Source organism: Palaemon carinicauda, chromosome 5 (assembly GCF_036898095.1).
Source record: "Palaemon carinicauda isolate YSFRI2023 chromosome 5, ASM3689809v2, whole genome shotgun sequence".
Taxonomy (NCBI): Eukaryota; Metazoa; Arthropoda; class Malacostraca; order Decapoda; family Palaemonidae; genus Palaemon; species Palaemon carinicauda.
This window is the reverse complement of record NC_090729.1, coordinates 75658254-75681857: the sequence shown is the minus strand read 5'-3', so window position 1 is coordinate 75681857 and position 23604 is coordinate 75658254. Positions and strand designations below refer to the sequence as shown.

The 23604-nt window shown below is 46.4% G+C and overlaps 1 protein-coding gene across 8 annotated transcripts in view; it reads right to left on the bottom strand.

Annotated features, from left to right (window-relative positions):
* The window catches only part of LOC137641340 (uncharacterized), an 826722-nt gene that overhangs the window by 164313 nt on the left and 638805 nt on the right, over window positions 1–23604 (bottom strand). For all 8 annotated transcript variants that reach the window (XM_068373796.1, XM_068373798.1, XM_068373797.1 and 5 more), the window contains one exon: window positions 5642–5836. In XM_068373796.1, the coding sequence (XP_068229897.1) occupies window positions 5642–5836 (195 nt within the window). The remainder of the gene's footprint in view (window positions 1–5641; window positions 5837–23604) is intronic.

Genomic DNA, 23604 nt, shown 5'->3' with positions numbered 1-23604 from the left:
GACTACTCGAGTCTGCGAGGATGTCTACAAAAGGTCCCTGTGGGGTCAGCAAGCTCTATAGGGGTAGAATCACAAGGATTCTCTCGCTGAGCAAGTTCTGAGTATGCAATCACCCTGAAAGTGGGAAGGGCCAAAGCCAACTCCAGCAGGAGCAGATGTAAGCTCCTACTGCACTCCATGTCTCAACACCTGCATGAGCCTGTCCTTTGTGGGGGAACCTGAAAGCCCCCAAGAACAATCACAACTGACACAAGGTGTCAACAGATGACTCGCCCATCAGAGGAATATGCTGCTACTTCACTAAGGGAAGCAACTGTACTTCCTTTTAGAGGAAGAGCACAGAGAAACATTTTCAATTGAATGTAGGATTCAATTTGCAGTCTTAGAGACTTTGAGACAAAAAACAGACAATTAATGAAGAATGGTGTGATATTAAGAACATATATCAGTCAGTTGGTAGTGAAGTCTTGGGACACACAGTTACCCGAAGGTTGCCCAGGGTGACGTCAAATAGTAATCACTCTTATCCGATCATCCTCCAGAGGAGATCAAATGGGCAGAAGAAGGTGGGGAATTTCCATGGGATGTAGAACTAAGTCTGGATTTCTTAACCCTCGAGACAGAGCTGGGGGGAAACGAATCCTTTTTCTACTACTTCCTTCTCCTATGGAACTGGTCCCTGGGAGAATGGCCACTCGCGAAACTTGTTGCAACGAGACGCCTTCATGCAGGAGTGTCCTCTGCACGAAGGGCAAAGCCGGTGAGGATCCATCTCCAAGGCATGCACGGGCAGCCAGTCATGCCAGGAAAAATCCCCAGGTTTGCTTCCTCAGCAAATGTTCAGCAACAGCCACAGTAAGAGAGAGAAAGCAAATCAAAGTTAATCTAGCTATACAGCGATGAATGGAAAAGTGAACTGGGATACATCTGCTCTCTACCATAGTCAAATCAAAATTGGTTTCAGTAGTGGTAGGTGGTATATTACCATGCTAGGCGGTATATCTTAGCAATAAATGTTTGCCAATGATTATACTCATATAAACAGATGAGCAACTTAGTGGAGTAATGTGGGCTTTGGGTTTGGAGGAAATGGCCCCCTTAATCTCGATAAAGTCACTGGCAGCAGGGTGACGGATTGGGTTTAAGGTGATGGACAAACCGTCTCTTCGGCTTTTACTCCTGATGCCTGGCAGTTGATCTTACTAAAATTAGTATGGACTGGCAGGGATCATTTACCTTAGTTAGATAGGCCCTGCGCATCACAAGGAACTGGCTATCCTTTGATGTATCTAGCCAATGAATCCTCTATGGATTTAGTCAGTCATGGAAAGAGAAGATAACAGAATAGACCCCAGTCCTGGGCGTAGCGGGGTGCTGAGAATCACCCGGTTTATAAATACTAAATAAAAAATGAAAAAAGGTAATTGGAATGTTAGAACCATGAATCAGGTTGGGAAGTTACAGCAAGTGGAGAGTGGATTTATGAAATATAGTTTAGATATCTTGACCCTAATTGAAATGCATTTTAAGGGAATTGGTAAAGAAACTTTAAACCAAGGCAATATATATATATCTACTCAGGAAGATCAAATGGAGTTGGAAGAGAAGGGGTAGGAATGATGATATCAAGAGCAGAAAAGGCATTAACCGAGTGGAGAGCTGTAAATAGTATATTGTTACTAACAAAGTTTAAATCAAAGCAGTGCAATATGAGTATTAGAGCTTGTTATGCCCCAACAAATGACTCCCCTGATGAAAGGAAAGATGAATCTATGAAGAACTGCAGAGGGTAATAGAGAGATCCCTAAGAGAGATATGAAAATTGTGATTGGTGACTTCAATGCTAAAGTTGGAAGAAATAATCAAGGGATAGAGAATGTGATGGGTGTTGAGGGTCTTAGCAAAGCTGCAAATAAAAATGGAGCACATTTCACATGCTTCTGTTCACAAAACAATCTTGTCATTGGTGGTACTGTACTCTGTTTCAACACAAGAACATCCACAAGTGTACATGGACTTCAGCATGTGGCAATTACAAAAATCAGATAGATCACATTGCCATTAATCAAGAGAGAAAGAGGACACTGAGAAATAAAAGAAGCTATAGAGGTGCAGATATTGGTAGTGATCACCAACTCCTCATTGCCACACTTAAAACAGATAGCACCCAACAGAAAGATGGATAGAACACCTAGGTTTGATACAACTAAGCTTTTAGAAGAGGAGCACAGAGAAACATTTGCAATTGAATGTAGAAATCAATTTGCAGTCTTAGAGACTTTAAGATATGGAGAACAGACAATTAATGAAGAACGGTGTGATATTAAGAACATATATCAGTCAGTTGGTGGTGAAGTCTTGGGACACACAGTTACAAGGAGAAAGCCATGGATATCAAATGATACTTGGGATACTATAAAAAGGAGACAAAGACAGAAATTGATTGTTGAAAGTTTTCAAGAAAGTAATGAAAATTACAAGGTTGAGCACGCTAAGTATACTAGTATTGACAGCGAGGTTAAAAGAAAAGCAGGGAATGACTGCAGAGAATATTTATTGACAGTAAAGCAGATGAGACTAACAGAGCTATGAATTCAGGAAGTGGCTATGGTGTAAAAATTGCTCATAGAATTATTAATGAAATCTCGATTGAGGCAAAGAAGAATTCAGGAAGTGGCTATGATGTAAAAATTGCTCATAGAATTATTAATGAAATCTCGACTGAGGCAAAGAAGAAGAAGCATATACCCATCAAAAAGAGAGATGGCTCTGTTATAGCAATAGAAGATGAAGAAAGACAATGTTGGATGGAACACTTGAGAGAGATTAAGAATAGGACATATGAAAGGAATGATTTCATCGATATACCTGAAGTTGATGAAGACCTTGATGTGCCCATGAATGAATTCAGTCTGTTTGAAGTTGAAGCTATCCTCAAAAACTAAAGAGATGGAAAGCCCCTCAATACGATGGAATAACTGCCGAGATGATACTGGCCGAAAATGAAGCGACTCCCAGACTACTTATAAGATTATTTTGTAGAATGTGGCATGAAGAGGCAAACCTGATGAATGGGAGTTAGGAGTGTTGGTGAAAATAGCAACAATAATTTACAGAGGTATAACACTTACGTCAATTATTATGAAAATATACAGTATCCTTATTCTAAAGAGATTGAAGAAAAGATTGATGAAAAGCTGAGAGATGAACAAGCAGGATTTAGAAAAGGTAGAAGTTGCACTGACCAAATTTTCATTTTGAGACATGTTGTATAGCAATGCGTAGAATATAGAAATCCCTTTTTGATGGCATTTGTGGACTATGAAAAAGCCATTGATAGTGTGCACTGGCCAATTTTGTGGAGAGTCCTGCGATGTTATGGAATTCTTCTTAAATATGTAAATTTGATTAAGTCAGTTCATGAGCATAGCAAGTGCAAAGTTAATGTTAATGGCGTCCTATCAAATGAATTTCCATTGAACAGCGGAGAACTAAAAAGGGAATGTGTTATCACCTATGTTGTTTATGCTCCTAATGGATTTTGTAATACATAGAACAGTCAGAGATGGGGGAGAAGTATTGGACTGGATTGGTGATAGGAATTTAGCAGATCTAGAGTATGCTGATGATACTGTCCTTATTAACAGAACAACACAGGATTTGCAATGCTTGCTTACCAGAATGCATGAAATATCACACAAGGTTGGGATGAAGATATATAGAACAAATACAGAGATGATGAGAACGGAATATGCAATGGAAGATGAAATATCATTGGAAGGAAAAAGTATTAATGAGGTCGAATCACTTAAGTATTTAGGAACTATGATCTCCAATACAGGGTCTTTAGAATTAGAGTTTAGTAAAAGATTGAAAAAAGCAAATTAGACAATGGATAGGTTAAGTAAAATTTGGAAAGCAAATCACCTGAAATTACATATAAAAATCAGACTATGTAACAGTTTAGTGGGATCAGTGTTACTGTATGGACATGAGTCATGGTATGACAATGAAACAATATCCAATAGATTTAGTAGATTTGAGAACAAAGCCCTTAGGAGGATACTGGGAGCTAAATGGCAGGACTGGATTAGAAATGAGACTATAAGAGAGATTACTCGAGTGCCATATGTGGACGAGATCATGATGAGGGGTGGATGGAGATGGTTTGGACACGCTCTTCGCAGTCCCCAAGAGAGATTAGTTCAATAAACGTTCAGCTGGACTCCACAAGGAACTAGAACTATGGCTGAGAACTATGAAGCGCGAAGTAGGAGATGATGAATGGAGAAGTATTGAATTAAAACCTCACGATAGAGACGACTGGAGAAATCTAACTGAGGCCCTTTGCGTCAATAGGCGTAGGAGGAGATGATGATTATGATGAGTGATTGTGCGGGTGGGCTGGTCTTCTCCCTGTGGGAGGTTGTTGACACTTTGTTATAAGTTTTTATGGGCATTTACGTCAGCTCTAAACTGTGAAGACAGAACCCAAAAAGAAGGAGGGCGCTGACTGTATTCGTTTGGTAAATAACAGTGAACCCTACTGGGCCCTCATGCACTTTTTATAAAAGTATTTCCACTGTGAAGGAAACCAGGACAAATACTCCTTGCAGTACAATGATGCAGAGCACACCTTTCCTTGGGAGAAAGATCAAAGGTAAAGGCAATATTTTGAACAAAACTGGTAAGGCTTAGCAGTAGAATGCAACATATTTCACACACACACACTCTCTTGCCAGTTACATCTATATAACTCAACACCACACTGCTTGGACAATATTAAAAAAAAACTATAGTGTTATACATATCAAATTCATTAACAAAACCTGCATTGAAGGGCAAAAGACACATCTGCACTGGAGAACAACCTCAGAAAAAGTGCTAGAGTACCCTGTACAAGATTTATTCTTCTTTTGCTAATTTCTGCATGACTCAGAATATATGTCAGTCTCTACATGAGAAAAATACAGTAAATAAAACACAATGGTTTGTAACTTCTAGGAACAACAGACAAACTTCAACAGATGTTTATTTTTATTCGTCTTTTATCATAATTTCACTTCAACTACCCCTAATTAGTCTTTGATGTTGAAGAAAAAGTACTGGACTACAGAATGAGAGTAGTGGTACCCACACAACTACAACCAAGTATTTACCTTGTTACCAAGCTTCAATAACCATTTACCACCTAGACCTTGTTACCAAGCTTCAACAACCATTTACCACCTAGACCTTGTTACCAAGCTTCAACAACCATTTACCACCTAGACCTTGTTACCAAGCTTCAACAACCATTTACCACCTAGACCTTGTTACCAAGCTTCAACAACCATTTACCACCTAGTGGAATATATTTAATAAGGTACCCATTTCCTTAAAATATAAATATAAATAAAAAAAGAACATCCAGAATATCCAGTAAAGGTGGCAAAAATTAACATATTTCTAACACAAAACAATAATCGTAACGATGATGATGATTTTTTGCAGCAAATAAATTCACTGCACATACAGTATACTCGAATAACCCAGATAAAAATCTATGAAATTTTACTCTTTGAGCAAAAGATAAGTTATTACCTACACCACATAAATTCTAGAAATACCTTAATCAATTAGTAATGTCAGGAATATTTACCTGTTTGTTCTTAGTTAGAGATGATGGTAAGCTTAGGAAACTTGGAGGACTTGAAGGCAAAGGGCAGCGATGACGATGTGAACATGGTAATGTTTGAGGTACTCCAGAATACCCAACCAATGATGATAATGCTGCATTTTGCCTTCTAAGATCTTGTACTTGGTGGGCAAGCTTTATACACTGTTCCTGATGACTCTATTAAGAAATGAAACTATTACAAAATATTCTGAACAAATGTGTACATCTTATGTCAGTTACCTTACTTATTAAAAGGGAGGAGATTAACTAGTCCAATGAGTCAGACTTTACTCTTACATGTATAAAATATGCATATTAAATTTAACTGATAAAAAAATAAACTAGATACAAAAATCTGATAAATAAATCTGAATTTTATCAATTAAATCTGTTTCTTAAAAATATTAAAATCTTATAAACAGAGAAACTTAAAATCTGATATAATGTCAGATAGTTTTTTGACCAAAAGATAAAAAAATTCTTTTCATTTAATCCCTTCACACTATGAGAGATCAGATCTCACCTCAGTAGCTGCATATGACATTTATCACAATCAGATATACAGTACATGCACACATTCTGTGATAACCTATATTTCCATATTTATTTGCTTTACTGTACTGCTGATTACATATCAAAAATTTTCAAGTCTTCTTTTTTTCTATAGTATTTTACTATAACATAAAAGCATGGACTTTTCATATACTTCTCCTTTGAAAAAATCTTTCTATTCCCTGCGAAGTGATTATAGAATTTTTTCCAGAAACCTGTTTTGTTACATTATTTTATCCTAAATAACAGCAAAGCACTATGATTCTGGCTAAAACATCTTTATATTCAAAGTGAAGTGATTATGCGATTGTGTAATAATTCCACAATTGAAAGCTGTTATAGAGAAATGTAAAAAATATATTTATTTCCTTTGACACAATAAATCTGCTATAATGTGTAATTATCAGGCACAAAATGAACAAAAATGACAAATTTGTAGATAATTTGTATTTTTCCTAACTATACAAACCTTAGCTATTTAATAGGGGTATTACATTCGGCGTAGCTGAAATGACGAGCCATTAATTTCTAACCAGGGTTTACTACCCACACCGCTAGTTAGCGGGAGTAGGGGAGGGTAGCTTGCTAACCCCCCCCCCCCCCCCATCAAACACCTATGCTTGAGCTCACTTTGCTTGGAGGTAGGACTTCAAGGGGGATAGGGCTGGCAGGCAAGTTTGGTTAAATAGCTAAGGTTTGTATAGTTAGGAAAAATACAAATTATCTACGAATTTATCATTTGTTCTGTAACTGGAATACAAACCACGCTATTTAATAGGGGTGACTCACCCATTAGGAAGGGTGGACGTCCCAGCCAGTACTGCCTTTTGGCTTTGCCTGGGGGCTCCTTATTTGAGTGTTTAAGCACCCAAGAAATAAGGAATCCCTGCACCTCGCTAGAACCTTGCTACGCAAGGTCTGCGGCCTACGCAAGCTGTGTATGAAGGTATGAAGAAGTATGACTTGTCCTAGAAAGTTGTTCTGAAGTTCTTTAGATGGAAACTTGTAGACTAGAACTTTCCCAATACCACCTCGTCAGGGTATGGGGATGTAACATTATTAATCTTAATACTAGGAACACAAGGGAGCATGGTTTACCTGCATTGGTTTGAGGTCAGCTATGCAGAGAACGCAGGATGCTGCTTTCCCCAAGAGAGGGGATGATGAAGAAAAGAATAAGGGCCAGTCAAACCTTTTCATTCATGCAGACTAAAACCGGGTAACAATGCCCTCAACCTTTTGCTACTTGTCCAATAAGGAGCTTGAGGTTTTAAACCAGCTGTTGTGCAGCCACTACAGGACCGATAGAAAAAGTATCAAGTCTCCTGTGGATCACGTCTTGCATATAGTGGGATGTGAATGTTGTTTGACGTTTCCACACCCAAGCTTGAAGAACCTGCGTCACTGAAAAATTTCTTTTGAAGGCCAGGGACGTAGCTATGCCCCTGACATCATGTGCTCTGGGGCGACGTGACGGAGGAGGGTCTGGATTCAGAGCCAGGTCAATGACCCTGCTAATCCATGCAGAGATGGTGTTCTTGGTGACCCTCCTCTTAGTCCTTCATGTGCTCACGAATAGTGCTGGCACACGAGGGCGGGCTGCAGCTGTTCTTTTGAGGTACAGCCTCAAGCTCCTTACTGGGCATAGTAAGAGATGGTCTGGGTCATCTGTTACAGTACGGAGACTAGAGAAATCCAAAAGGAGTCGAATCGAGGATCCGTTACTCCTGGATTCTGAGTCTTAGCAATAAACTCAGGGACGAAGCTGAACGTTACCTCCCCCATCCCCTTGAATGGGCGATGTCATACAAGAGACCATGAAGTTCGCTGACTTGCTTGGCCGAGGCAAAAGCTAGCAGGAATATCGTCTTCCAGGTTAGGTGGTGATCTGATGCCTGGTGTAATGGTTCATAGCGAGGTCTCTTAAGAGACCTGAGAACTCGAACCCCGTTCCATGGGGGAGGTCTCACTTCCGACTGAGGGCAGGTAAGTTCATAACTACGTATGAGTAGAGAAAGTTCTAGCGATGAGGAAATGTCCATTCCTTTCAGCCTGAAGGCTAGACTTAAGGCTGAGCGATAGATAGCCTTTCACTGCCGAGACTGAAAGGCGCATTTCTTCACGCAAATACACGAGGAACTCCGCTATTGTTGGAATAGTGGCATCGAGTGGAGAGATACCCGTTCCACGACACCAACCACAGAAGACTTTCCACTTTGCCTGGTAGACTGCTGCCAAAGACTTTCGCAGGTGTACAGACATCCTGATCGCAACTTGTTGCGAAAATCCTCTCTCAGAGAGGAGATGCCAGATAGTCTCCAGGCGTGAAGCTGTAGTGAACCTACGGCTTTGTGGAAGATGTTGGCATGTGGTTGTTTGAGAAGATTGTGTCGTAGAGGGAGTTCTCTTGGTGGCTCCGTTAGGAGTTGCAGAAAGTCTGGGAACCATTCCGCGTGATGCCATAGCGGAGCTATGAGGGTCATTGAAAGATTGACCGATGTTCTGGTCTTGTTGAGTACCCTCCTCTTCAGACAAAACGGGGGAAAGGCGTAAACGTCGATGTTGTCCCACCGTTGTTGGAAAGCATCTTGCCAGAGAGCCTTGGGGTCTGGGACTGGGGAACAGTACAGCGGAAGCCTGAAGTTCAGGGCCGTTGCGTAGAGGTCCACAGTCGGAGAACCCCTCAAAGTCAGGACTTTGTTGGCTACTAGATGATCCAAAGACCACTCGGTACTCACTACCGGAGATGCTCTGCTCAGGTTGTCAGCGAGCACATACCTTTTGCCCGGAATGAAGCGTGCCGATAGTGGTATCGAGTGGATTTCGGGCCATCTCAGTATCTCTACTGCTAAATGGGATAGTTGCTGCGAAAAAGTACCTCCTTGTTTGTTGATGTAGGCCACTACTGTGGTGTTGTCGCTCATCACCACCACAGAGTGACTTGCCAAGTACTGTTGGAACTGTTGAAGGGCCAGAAAGAAGGACTTCATCTCTAGGAGATTTATGTGGAGGTACTTTTCTGACTCTGACCACAGGCTTGAGGTCGTGTGGTGCAGCACGTGGGGCCACACCCTTGTTTTGAAGCGTCCGAAAACAGCATCAAATCCGGGGGGAGGATGAGAAGGTCCACTCCTTTTCGTAGGTTCTCGTCTGCCACCCACCCGTCAGTTCCGCAGGTCCCATGGGGATCTGGATGTCCGGGGAGTCGTAAGCTTGATTCCACCGGGACTTGAGTCGCCACTGGAGGGATCTCATCCTGAGGCGACCATTGGGAACTAGACGGGCCAGCGATGAAAGGTGACCGAGGAGACGTAACCACGATTGGGCTGGAAGTTCTTCTCGTCCAAGAAAAGGTCTTGCGACCCTCCTCAGCCTTGCTATCCTATCGTCTGATGGGAAGGCTTTGTGGAGATTGGTGTCTATAATTATGCCTAGGTATACCAGTCTTTGAGTGGGAAGCAGTGAAGACTTCTCGAGATTTACCAGGATCCCCAGATCTTGGCAAAGTCTCAAAAGTTTGTCTCAGAAGTTTGTGTGCCCAAGATGAAACTAGGGTGAACACTCGTGAAGACTTGTGGTGCTGTGGAGAGACCAAAGCACACCACCTTGAACTGGTGCTTTCTGTTGTCTAGGCTGAATCTTAAGTACTTCCTTGAAGACAGATGGACTGGGATCTGGAAGTATCCGTCCTTTAGGTCCAGTGTGCACATGAAGTCTTTGCGGTCGTACTGCTAGTCTGACCGTGTCCGCTGTCTCCATGCTGAACGGAGTTTGTTTGACAAACTTGTTCAGAGCTGAGAGGTCGATGACTGGTCTACGGCCTCCAGACGCCTTCTTTACAAGAAAGAGTCGACTGAAAAAGCCTGGGTATCCGTCGAGGACCTCTTAGAGAGCGCCCTTCTTCAACAGGGTCTGGACTTCTGCCCGGAGGGCTTGCCCCCTGTCCGATCCCATGGCAAGGGAGTTCAATGACATTGGATTCGTCGTCAGGGAAGGTAGAGATGTTATGAACGGGACGCGTTATCCTAGACTGATCACGGAGATTGTCCAGGAATCAGCCCCGAGTTGCTTCCACCTGTTTGAGCAACTTTGTAGGCATCCCCCCACAGGTGGACATGCAGGGGGACTGCCTATCCTAGCGTTTGCGGCCTCGGCTGCTCCCTCTAGGATTCTTGCCTCCCCTGGAGGACTTTTTGCCTTTCCTTTCTTTGACAGGAAAGGGCTTAGACACCAAGGTCTTTGCTGCTGTTGTCGTCTTAGTGGTCTTGACTGGACGGAACTGCTGTGGTGCTGGAGGCTTATAGGGCTTGGATGTTAAAGCCCTATGAAGAAGGGAGTCTTGATGAGACTTCCTCCACCTCTCACCGGCATGTTCCACATCCTTAGGCTCGAACAAGATGGATCCCTTTATAGGTGCTAGGGACCTTCTGATGGAATCTCTCAGCTACTGCATCCCGACGTTTCAGAATGGTATTTGCCCACAAGTTCGAGACTTGGTGAGCCAGAAACTCGATCGTGTATCAGGATACCCGAGGTCCCCAACCAGATATCGAGCCACGAAGTGGCTTGCATAGCACACTTCGCAACTTTCTCCTGGTTGAGGATCTCGGCTACCGAGAACGAGACCGGGGCTCGCCCGAGGTTGAATACCGGGGCCCGCCCGAGGGAGAATTCCCGGGGCCCGCCCGAGGGAGAATTCCCGGGGCCCGCCCGAGGGAGAATTCCCGGGGCCCGCCCGAGGGAGAATTCCCGGGGCCCGCCCGAGGGAGAATTCCCGGGGCCCGCCCGAGGGAGAATTCCCGGGGCCCGCCCGAGGGAGAATTCCCGGGGCCCGCCCGAGGGAGAATTCCCGGGGCCCGCCCGAGGGAGAATTCCCGGGGCCCGCCCGAGGGAGAATTCCCGGGGCCCGCCCGAGGGAGAATTCCCGGGGCCCGCCCGAGGGAGAATTCCCGGGGCCCGCGCGAGGGAGAATTCCCGGGGCCCGCCCGAGGGAGAATTCCCGGGGCCCGCCCGAGGGAGAATTCCCGGGGCCCGCGCGAGGGAGAATTCCCGGGGCCCGCGCGAGGGAGAATACCGGGGCCCGCGCGAGGGAGAATACCGGGGCCCGCGCGAGGGAGAATACCGGGGCCCGCGCGAGGGAGAATACCGGGGCCCGCGCGAGGGAGAATACCGGGGCCCGCGCGAGGGAGAATACCGGGGCCCGCGCGAGGGAGAATACCGGGGCCCGCGCGAGGGAGAATACCGGGGCCCGCGCGAGGGAGAATACCGGGGCCCGCGCGAGGGAGAATACCGGGGCTCGCGCGTGGGAGAATACCGGGGCTCGCGCGAGGGAGAATACCGGGCCTTGCGCGCAGGAGACTGTTGGCGCACGGGAGCGCTCGGGGGAGACTGTTGGAGCGCGCGGGGGAGACTGTTGGAGCGCGCGGGGGAGACTGTTGGTGCGCGCGCGGGAGACTGTTGTTGCGCAAGCGGGAGACTGTTGGCGCGTACGCGCGCAGGATCAATGCGAGTGCGCGGGCGAGAGTTCGCGCGTACCTGTACCAGCCGTAGGGCGCGCGCGCGCAGGAGAAAGATCCCTAGCGTGCGGGCGCACAGTTGAAACATGTGAGGCGCGTGGGCGAGCGATAGAAAGTTGGCGCAAATCCTTTGGAGGATAGGCAAGTGAGCACGTATTCTAGCGGATGCGTACGGGAGAAGGCTGGCGCGACGGCGAGCACTGGCGCGAAGGCGAGCGCTGGCGCGCAGGAGATCACTGGCGAGCAGGAGAGCGCTGGCGCACAGGAGGTTAATGGCGCGCAGGCGAGAGTTGGCGCGCAGCTGGGCATGTAGGGGAATGTTTGCGCTTAGGCTCAGGCAAGACCTGGCGCGCAGGAGAACATGGGCGCGTATGTGCATGAGGGAGTGCATAGCGTGTGATGGAGCTATGCTCCTGTTGGGACGTATGCGCGTGTTGGCGCATACGCCCTTGATGCCCTGTGTTAGGGTTTAGTGATAGGGCCTGACGAGCTACTAAAGAGCGCTCGTCAGGTTTCGTTGGCGCATAGCCCGTATCTGGTTGGCACGCCTTAGCGTGCTCAGGTGAAGCCTTGTTAGGCCTAAGTAAAAAATGTGACGGCAGGTCGGCTGGTCTGTCGGGTGGAAGGTTGACATGTCCTTTAAAAGGACAACCTTCCACTGAAGGAGATCGCGAACGATCTGCAGAAAGGTCCAGGACCAGTGTAGGAACAGTGATAGGTGATTGGTCTCGAGGCTCCTCTGCGGTAGACTGCATCGAAGGTGATGAACCAAAGAGGCACCTCCTCACCGCAGGTGAAGGAAGGCCTCTTTGGCAAAGAGGAAGGCGACCTTCCGACGAATACCCCCTCTGGGGGCCGTTGGATCACCAAGCTGACCTTCTGCAGTCCTCCGAAGAGGAGTCTCCGTAAGTGAACTCCCCCGAGGGGAAGAAACACCAGCAGGAGAGACTGACGATGGACTTAGTTTCTCCCTCATAGGTTGAACAGAGACGGGAGAAACTAAGCCGTCAGTTACCGTAGGGTTTGAAGAGGCAGAGGTGATGGGTGATACCGCATTGGATACCTCTGACACCACGACGTCGACAAGAGACAGAGGATCAACCTCTGCCGGTGACAGCGATTGCTTGACAGCGGCACTCAATCGGAAGTAGTTGAGCAAAACCTCCTTGAAGGGCGAACCAGTAAGCCCCAAGGAGGACCAAAGCTGAAAAATGGGGGTTAAGTGACATATCCTCCCTAGGGGGGAGAGGTGGAGCTGCTTCGCTAGGGGATGCAACGTCATCTCTCGAGCCCCGAAGTTGGTAAACAGTACATCGGTCTACACTACCACTCGACGGTCTCTCGAAAGAGACCGACCGAGTGGGAGCTTCGGAGGAGGTTTGGGCAACGGAAGAAGAGGCCTTGGGTTTTTCTCCTTTCAAAGAAAACTTTGAAGGAGAAATATCCCGTTTGGACTTCTTCTTCCGTCGTCGCGAAAACCTCTCCCACTGGGAGGTAGACCACTCCCTACACTTCTTGTTACTATCACACCATTGGCCCCTACAAGAAGGATAGAGGGCATGAGGATCTGTCTCGACCGTCGACATGAATGTTCCACGGTCGGTCGGGAAACCCAGGGCAGGTGCGCATGATCGCAGAGGCCAACTTCACAAACAGAACTAGAAAAAGAAAAAGACAAAAGCATTAAATGGCTGCCAAATGACGGCGAGGATGAGAGCGGACACATTCAACTACCATCCGAGCCGAGAGCAAACTGACCTCAAGCACAGGTGTGTGAGAGGGGGGGTAGCAAGCTACCCTCTCCTACCCCCGCTAACTAGCGGTATGGGTAGTAAACCCTCGTTAAAAATTAATGGCTCGTCATTTCAGCAATGCCAAAAGTAATACCCCAATTAAATAGCGTGGTTTATATTCCAGTTACGGAACAAACTAATCTAATGATATGAGAGAGAGAGAGAGAGAGAGAGAGAGAGAGAGAGAGAGAGAGAGAGAGAGAGAGAGAGAGAGAGAGAGAGAAGAGAGAAAGAGAGAAAGAGAGAAAGAGAGAGAGAGAGAGAGAGAGAGAGAGAGAGAGAGAGAGAGAGAGAGAGAGAGAGAGAGAGAGAGAGAGAGAGATTTCACTGAATAACTCCTTCCCCTTTCTTTCGTCAGCCAACCAACAAAGTCTTTGAAATTCTAGCCTTTATTTCTGATTGTGTAAAAGCTATTTTAGTCTGTTTTCATGTTATTTCAATTGGTTTTTATGTTACCAAATAGGATCAAACCAGTCTCTCTAGTCAATGGTGACATTCCGTACCTGAAGCATTACTCAGAAACCTGACACTGCCCAGCTTAAGAGATGTAGGGATCCTCACATCTCACCCTACCACCAACCGAAATACTTCCGATTCTAGTCCTTATTCATGATTATGTAGTCTATTCAAGTGTAATTCTATGTTGCAGTTATGTTCAAATCACAAAAAAAAAAGTCCTATGAGGAGTTCTTCAATTCTCCGTCTCTAACTCCCAAAAGTCACACCCACAATCTAAGCAAACGTAGGGCAAAACGTTTTACCAGTAATGCAAGGTATGACAACAAAATTTGCTTTTCTTATTCCTTTTTTCTGAACTATCATTTTTACAAAATATCACCATCTTCATGTCTTTTATATTTCATACAGTAATAGTACTGTTCATTGTTTTCACAAGTAAAAGTTACCTTATTGGCATATTTTCGTTATATTTCTGTATAACGTAAAGTCCATTATTACTGTTGAGTTGTTTTATATCTTTCGACGGCTATTTATCAAGGAATCATTACGGGACAACATCACTTCAATAAATCTAAAGTTTTTTTCACACATGAAATTGCAGTGCTTTACTGTACCTTATGACTATACATTATAGAATACTTCTTGTATCAAAGGAGATAAATGCATATTGTCATTACATTTCTGAACAACATTCAGTTCATTATTACTAAAGACTAGTTTTATACCTTTCGAGGGCTATTTATCATGGAATTATTACGGAATAAAATAATCACTTTAATGAATATAAAGTTTTTTTACACAAAATCTACGGTACTTTACCATTATTTAGAGATTACATAAAAAATCTAAACAAATTATTTTTTTGGGCTCAAGCCATGGCGTCCTGATGGAAGGTTCCTTTTTGGTAGCTTCCTTGGGTATAAGACTACTAAGATATTCCCAGAGAATTTAACCACAGGTTATCACAGAATTCTAACTTCTGGAGCGAGTATCTCAAAGGTTTCCCTTTAAGACATCGTAATTTCAACAGGGGACGCATGTCTAAACGCGCCACATAGCTATCTTCACCCCGAACAGAGTTAATGCTTCGGTGTGTAAGAGTAGAGAATAGCTGGGAGCCGTTCCACAGCTAATCTCACTCGTGGCTACTACTGATACTCGAGACGTAAACAAACGGACGCCATTGCTCTAATGACGTCACGCCCGTCTTTATCCTTTGTTTAGTAGCTGCCCTACTTAGACGGATTTTCCCTGTGTTAACTTTATCGTTTTGCATCTTCGCTATGTCGTTACCTTCAGCCTCGCCTTCTTCTGGAAAGTTGAGTACAAGGTTCCAGTATTGTTTAATTAAGCTCTGGACGTAAAGTAAATATTACTTTTCGAGATAATTGCTGTTTTGTGACAGAGCTGTGCCTCTACCGGACCCGCCATTTTATGGCGTCGTTGTTGTTATGCATGTCTTATTTAGTTAGCCACAACAACGTTTCCGGCCTTATATACTAATCGATTACATTAGTTTATTTAGTCTTCATAGCTAGGAACTTTTATATCGTGTTTAGACGCTTTTTATCGGTCATCGATTGACCTCATACCAGTCGGCTACTATAGCCCCCAGGCCAGGAGCCTACATACAAGTGTTCATGCATGATTCATTAGTGATCCTAGACTAAGTTATGAAGATAGTGGCATTATTTTACAATACTTTTGACAGTGATGCAAATGTTTTCGCCTTCAGGGACCATATAGGGGATAGGCTAGTCAGTGACTCTTTCTAGCCTAACCTAATGATAGGACCCCTATATGCTTCCTTCATCCCCTGCCTTGGCATTCCCTCTATTTAGCCTTGATTCCTTTTCTGAGTAAAGGGATTAATTGTCTAATAGAGTATATATCGCCTCTCTGTCCTCCCTAAAGGAATGAACCCCCTTTAGGGTTGCGTCCGAGAGTGAGGTTAGGCTAGCCCTACCTCTATGGCTAGGATAGTCAATGACTTTCCTGCGATAGCGATATGTCTTCTTCCTCTCCTAGTTCAGGACTCTTAGCCCTGCTCTAGGTTAGGTTAGGAAGGTGTCTCTGTTCCATGCTGAAACTGTACTCTTGCACCGTTTTAGCTGATCGGCCTGATCTTAGGTTAGGGAGTGTCCTCCCTTTTCCTTAGTGGCCGCTCTGGTACAGAAACCCTCCCTGGGAAGACTTCTCTCTTCTCCCTCCCCACTATCTCTTGTATAGCCTAGCCTATGCTTAGGTTAGTTTATACCCATCTGTCCCCTGTCCTACAACTCCTCCTTAGGGTGGAATAGTCGGGCTACCCGAGCTTCCTTGTGCAGTCCGCTCTGGTACATATACCTTCATAGTGTCCTATAAGGTTAGTTACTAGTTTAGTTCTGCATATGGGAGTCCCCCCCCCCCCCCTTTTGGGTGTTCCCTAGCCCTCCCTTGGGCTACCTTGCTCCCGGTCCCTAGTGACCCCTGCTTATGGATGTTAGAGCCTGCCTCTATCATGGGTACACCCTCTCAGGGAGGGGAAGGGATGCCTGGAATCCTGATGGTACTTCCTACATCCCTTCCCCCCTCCCCCCCTGTCTCTCTCACTATCCGGGTGCCGGTCTCTTGCCGCCTCTACTGTCGGCAATACCTGCCTCCTACTTGGTGACTCTTCCTAACCTTGCCGCCAGCCCCCCGTGTACCGAGGGACCGCCGGCTGCCGCCGGCTACTACCGGCGGCTCTCCTCCTCCTAGCTTGTCGTCCGCTTGCGGTCGGCCGCCGGAGTGACGGCAGATACTGCCGGCAACCCGATACAGCCTTAACCATCCTTATCCCAGTCACCAATCTGGCATCCTCCGACTGCCGGAGCCGCCGCTCCCTGCCGGCGTGCCGCCGTTGTGCCGGCGGCCGCCATCCTGGTATTTGACTGACTTTGAACATTGTCTGTCCTAATGCCAGAATCTATGCTGGAGCGAGCTCCGGCATGCCGGCGGCTTGCCGGATGCCCCGGAGGCGTCAAGAATACTTGCACCCCCTTCCTGTAGCTATCATAGACAATGATAGTCCTATATCGCAAACAGATAAGCTGTTTCCGCTATTAAGGTCAGTACCTAGTACTGCTCTATTAGTGATCATGCTGTCTCTTTGCATTCTTCTAATTCCAGCATGCTATGTGCATCTTAGCACGGCTGGTTGCCAGAAGCAGTTACCTTTTTAAATGAGGCCTTCTGGCCCTTAACTGGGAACCGAATGAATTCGGTCCCAATCTTGTCCTTGGATTTTCCATGGAATTCCAAAATACTTGGAGTTCTAAGGAATTATATCCGGTGCCCTCGGTCACTCGGATTATCCAGGGACTAAGCTTATGGTAACCGGCCGGGCGAGATGCATGGAGCATGTTCTCCTTTACTATTTTTCATTCTCTATGCATCACACCTTCATTAAGTTAAAATTAATAATTAATATTAACTTAGTTTAAGAGCCATTCTTATGACTCCCCCATACTCATTTTCTCTTTCTTCCACAGGAGGAGCAGATGAAGTGTGATTTCGCCTTCTGCGCTGTGAAACGCCCGCAGTTTTACGGGCATACGGCTTGCAGGACTCACGCCCCTTGTGCAGACAAGAAAGGGGATTTGAAGTTTTGGAATCCACTGGATTGTACGGTCTGTCAGGCTCACCTAGTTGAGGCCTTCCATAATCCTCCCTCAGCGGAGATTAGAGACATTTCTCGTGAAAAGCTGCGCAAGTGGGTGCGTGGCTTCCAGAAAAATGCTACCGGACCGTACCTGGCCACCGAAGAACTGAGGTCACTATTGTTCCCTAAGGCCTCCCCTGACTCAGTGGTACCCAAAGACGTGATCCCCACTCTCCAAATTACGGTGGAACCTGATGTAGTCATGGCTCAGTCCATGCACGAGTGTCGTTTGGATTCCGAAGATGACGAACAGATTTCGGATGTCTCGGAAGACACGGAGAAAACGCTTATGGCTCAAGGAGCCGAAGATGACGAAGACAAGGTGGAATACACCGAGTCGGAGCAAGAGGTCGCACCCCCGTCCATCCCCCCTCCTACTCCTACACCGACGGAAATGTCTATTCCGTCTACCTCCTCGACTCCGGATCCTTCTTCTTCCACTCAAGAATTGATCCGACTGATTAGAGCCGTCATGGACGACAGGCTGAAGGAGAACCAGGAGTCCATCAGGTCGATGATAGGATCCAGAGAGCCGAAGAAGATTTCGGTCAAGGATCTCCCCGCTTGCTCTCATGCCAACCCGTGGAGGTATGCAGAGCATATGGTTATTGCGACCGGCAGGATCTTTGTCAGTGATAAGATCGGCACGGTCCCTTTGGAAGATGTGGAGTTCTTCCCAAGCTTTGAGGCCTACCCGGACTGTTACGTCCGGCTTCGTTCCGAACCTGCCTCGAAGGAAGAGACCGAACCTAAGGAAGAGATAGTGTTCGATCTCGCAAAGGCCCAGGCTATGCTAGCCTCCGCATTCAAGAGTAGAGGCTTTACCTGCTCTAAGCTTCCGGCATTGAGCAAGAAGCACCCTACTTACGTTGCACCTGAAACTGCGGTTCTTCCATTCTTGGAAAAGGCCTTAGCTGCATGCCTTAAAGCGGCGGACGAAGGGAAACCCTGCCCTGCACTGGAGGAGTGCAGACCCTTCTCCATCGTGACCCCCCCTGACGCTCGACACTGGAAAGATGTCCAACATACTTTCGTCGTGGGAAAGCTCGATCCTGACGTCGCCGGACGTCAGTTTAATGAAGACCTCCCTAAGCTCAACGATCACCTCCTTCGTCGGGAACAAGACACGAAGGAGAGGCTTGCGGCATCTCTTTCTCATCAAGTCCAACTTGAAGTTATGGCCTGTGACACTAGAGTACCAGACCACTACATGGTACTCTCCAAATCCCACTTACTGACTGTAATGAAGGACTTGTACCACTTCATAAAGGCTCGAAGAGCCTGTCGTGAATTCGTGTTCGCCGGCGCCACCGTGAAACACGAACCCCGGAGGCTGATTTCCTCCAACATCTGGGGAAAGCACCTTTTTCCTTCTGACCTTGTGAAGGAAATCACTGACAGAGCCGCCACGGAGAATAGGAACCTTCTCCACAAGTGGGGCATGTCCAGGAAAAGGAAACCCTCTCAGGACGACGGACCTCAGCCTAAGAGGAAACCCCAAAAGTCAAAACCCCAGCAACGTCAGCAAAGACGTCAGTTTCCGGGACCCGCTACCTCCCAAGTGGTTGCCCAACCACAACAGACCTTTCAATTGGTCCCCCAACCGGTGTTGTCACAGTCACCGGTCTTCACCCCTGCCTTTGAGCAACAATCAACTACCTTTCATGCCAAAGGTAGAGGCTCATTCAGGGGTGCAAGCAGAGACGCATCTCGCCGTCCCTCCAGAGGTAGAGGAGGAAAGGGAGCTAGCGGCCGAGGCAGCAAGTCCTCGGGACACCAGAAGCAATGAAGTGCTTCCGGTGGGAGGAAGACTCCGCCAATTCCAGGATCGTTGGACCTTCGATCCCTGGGCACACAGCATCGTCAAGAAGGGTCTAGGCTGGAGTTGGACTCAACCACCCCCAATCTTCCAGCAATTCTTCCAACAATCAACCCCCCTTCTGGAAGAATATGTTCTAGACCTCTTGGACAAGAAGGTGATAAGGAAGGTAAAGTCCACCAGGTTCCAAGGGAGACTGTTTTGCGTTCCCAAGAAGGACTCAGACAAACTCAGAGTCATTCTGGACTTATCCCCCCTCAACAAGTTCATAGCGAACAACAAATTCAAGATGCTGACGCTTCAACAAATAAGGACCCTTCTGCCTCAAGGTTCCTATACGGTCTCTATAGACCTGGCGGATGCCTACTGGGACGTTCCAATGAACCATCACGCTTCCTCCTACCTAGGATTTCGACTCCAAAGGAAAAGCTACGCCTTCCGGGCCATGCCCTTCGGCCTCAACGTGGCCCCTCGGATCTTCACAAAACTGGCGGATGCCATAGTACAACAACTCCGCCTAAGAAACGTCCAGGTGATGGCCTACCTCGACGACTGGCTAGTCTGGGCTCCATCGCCCGAAGAGTGTGCAAAGTCTTGCAACGAAGTTACCCAGTACCTAGAACACCTGGGATTCAAGATCAACGAGAAAAAATCTCGCCTCTCTCCAGCTCAGAAGTTTCAGTGGTTGGGAATCCACTGGAATCTTCAGTCACACCGCCTTTCCATCCCCCAGAAGAAAAGGAAGGAAATAGCAGGGTCTGTCAAGCGACTACTGAAATCCAAACGCATTTCAAGACGACAGCAGGAACGAGTTCTAGGCTCTCTACAATTCGCCTCAGTGACAAACCCAGTGCTTCGTGCACAGCTAAAGGATGCCGCGGGAGTATGGAGACGCTCGGCATCCATCGCTCGAAGAGACCTCAAGAGACAGCTTCCAAACAGACTGCGACGCCTCCTAAAGCCGTGGTCGGAAGAAAAGGCCCTGAAAAGGTCCATTCCTCTCCAACACCCTCCTCCATCACTCAACATCCACACGGATGCCTCACTGGAAGGTTGGGGAGGTCACTCCCACCAAAAACAGGTTCAAGGTACCTGGTCTCCACTATTCAAGACGTTCCACATAAACATCTTGGAGGCCATGGCGGTCCTTCTAACACTGAAGAAGTTATCCCCGCCGCCCTCGATCCACATCCGTCTAACCCTAGACAACTCGGTGGTAGTTCGTTGTCTCAATCGCCAAGGCTCAAGATCGCCCCAGATAAATCAGGTGCTTCTCCCAATCTTCCGTCTGGCAGAGAAGAAGAAGTGGCACCTGTCTGCAGTTCACCTACAAGGATTCCGCAACGTGACAGCGGATGCTCTATCTCGGACAAACCCGATAGAGTCAGAATGGTCTCTAGACGCAAGATCGTTCTCCTTCATCTCTCTCCAAGTCCCAGAACTTCAGATAGATCTCTTCGCAACGAGCGACAACAATCAACTTCCTCTGTACGTAGCCCCGTACGAGGACCCCAAAGCAGAAGCAGTGGATGCCATGTCACTGGACTGGAACAGATGGTCCAAGATCTATCTGTTCCCTCCCACCAACCTTCTGTTGAAAGTCCTCTCCAAACTGAGAACCTTCAAAGGGACAGCGGCCCTAGTGGCTCCCAAGTGGCCCCGGAGCAACTGGTACCCCCTGGTCCTGGAGCTGCAGCCCAAGCTGATCCCTCTCCCGGGCCCAGTTCTCTCTCAACAAGTACAGAAGTCGACTGTCTTCGCTTCATCATCGAAAATCAAGGACCTTCATCTCATGATTTTCTCTCCCTTGCCGCAAAGAAGAGGTTTGGGATCTCGAAGAAAAGTCTAGACTTCCTAGAGGAATACAAGACCGAATCCACGAGACGGCAATATGAATCATCCTGGAGGAAATGGGTCTCCTTCGTCAAGACAAAAAATCCTAAAGAAATCACGATTGATTTCTGTATGTCCTTCTTTATTCACCTTCATGGACAAGGATTAGCAGCCAATACGATTTCAACCTGCAAATCGGCCTTGACTAGACCAATTCTATATGCTTTCCAAATTGATCTGTCCAACGACATCTTCAACAAACTACCAAAAGCATGTGCTCGCCTACGTCCAGCACCCCCACCGAAACCGATCTCCTGGTCACTAGACAAGGTACTCCATTTCGCCTCCAACTTGGTCAACGATTCATGCCCCCTCAAGGATCTGACTCAGAAAGTTATATTTTTATTTGCTCTCGCTTCGGGAGCTCGAGTCAGCGAAATAGTGGCATTATCAAGAGAAGAAGGACACATCCTGTTTACCGATTCAGGAGAAGTGACCCTCTCCCCTGATCCGACGTTTCTCGCTAAAAATGAATTACCCACCAAAAGATGGGGCCCTTGGAGAATATGCCCCCTGAAGGAGGATGTCTCTCTATGTCCAGTAGAGAGCCTCAAGGTCTATCTTCGCAGAACTTCGAACTTTGGTGGAGGCCAACTCTTCAAAGGAGAAACATCGGGCAGCGACCTGTCACTGAAACAATTAAGAGCGAAAATCACCTACTTCATTCGCAGAGCGGATCCGAACAGTACACCCGCTGGTCATGATCCTAGAAAAGTGGCATCTTCTCTGAATTTCTTTCAGAGCATGGACTTTGAAAGCCTTAAAAACTTCACGGGCTGGAAGTCCTCGCGAGTTTTCTTTAAACACTATGCGAAACAAGTGCACGAAGTCAAACATTTTGTGGTAGCCGCAGGTAGTGTTATGAAACCTGCACCTAACTCTGCGTAGAACAGTGAGTTACTTGGGACTCTAACTCTTCGGGTGCCTATGTTGACCCTCGAGCGATTCATAGTGATGTCGAAAAACACTTAGTGCTTTTATAACTGTTCTTATCCCAGGTGAAATGTCATAGTGTCACACAAGTGCCGCATGCCTTGAGCATGATGTGTTTTATTTAAAGACTTGCGTTCCTCGAGAACGAGTACCTACTAATACCCTGAAATTCCTTTTCAGATTCAATAGCAAGCCTTTATTTCTATGTACATTATTATTACTGTAAATGAACTTACTTTTGCTGTAAATTATTTAATTTCTGCATTGTGAAATAAAATTTCTATTTTATTACTTGTGCGTCTCTATCAGCTCCTACTTACTATGAAATACATACCTGTCATAGTTTTATTTATTCCTCCTTTCTCATGGTTATGAAGAATTTAAGATGTTTAATCCTAAATTATATTCACACTGACTAAGTAAGGTTCCTACACGAATACTTACTTCTGATAACCAAGAGATGAACTCTACACAGTGTCCAACCACCACTGGTCTAATTTCAGAATGTTCCTATACAAATACCAAACATTCCGCTTCATCTCTAAGTTCTTCAAGTTCTTCTCTCAGGATGAATAGCCCTTCAATACCACTTTGACGTCGGCATAGCCCATGGGAACTTCACTGCCAAGGGGGGCAGGATACTTCGTCCCTATGGTTCTTTATCTAAGATTACTTTGCTGTTTTGTCAATGCCTAGGCACTTAATACTGGGGGAAAATCTACCACGATACATTGATTCTCTGGTACTCTTCCATCAGGACGCCATGGCTTGAGCCCAAAAAACGGATTTTGAGCGAAGCGAAAAATCTATTTTTGGGTGAGATAGCCATGGCGTCCTGATGGACCCTCCCTACTACTTCGTCCAGTTTTGTTCCCACCCTGTGCTACTGTATCATGGTGATGGGCAGCAACTGGCTTCAGGATGAAGACGGGCGTGACGTCATTAGAGCAATGGCGTCCGTTTGTTTACGTCTCGAGTATCAGTAGTAGCCACGAGTGAGATTAGCTGTGGAACGGCTCCCAGCTATTCTCTACTCTTACACACCGAAGCATTAACTCTGTTCGGGGTGAAGATAGCTATGTGGCGCGTTTAGACATGCGTCCCCTGTTGAAATTACGATGTCTTAAAGGGAAACCTTTGAGATACTCGCTCCAGAAGTTAGAATTCTGTGATAACCTGTGGTTAAATTCTCTGGGAATATCTTAGTAGTCTTATACCCAAGGAAGCTACCAAAAAGGAACCTTCCATCAGGACGCCATGGCTATCTCACCCAAAAATAGATTTTTCGCTTCGCTCAA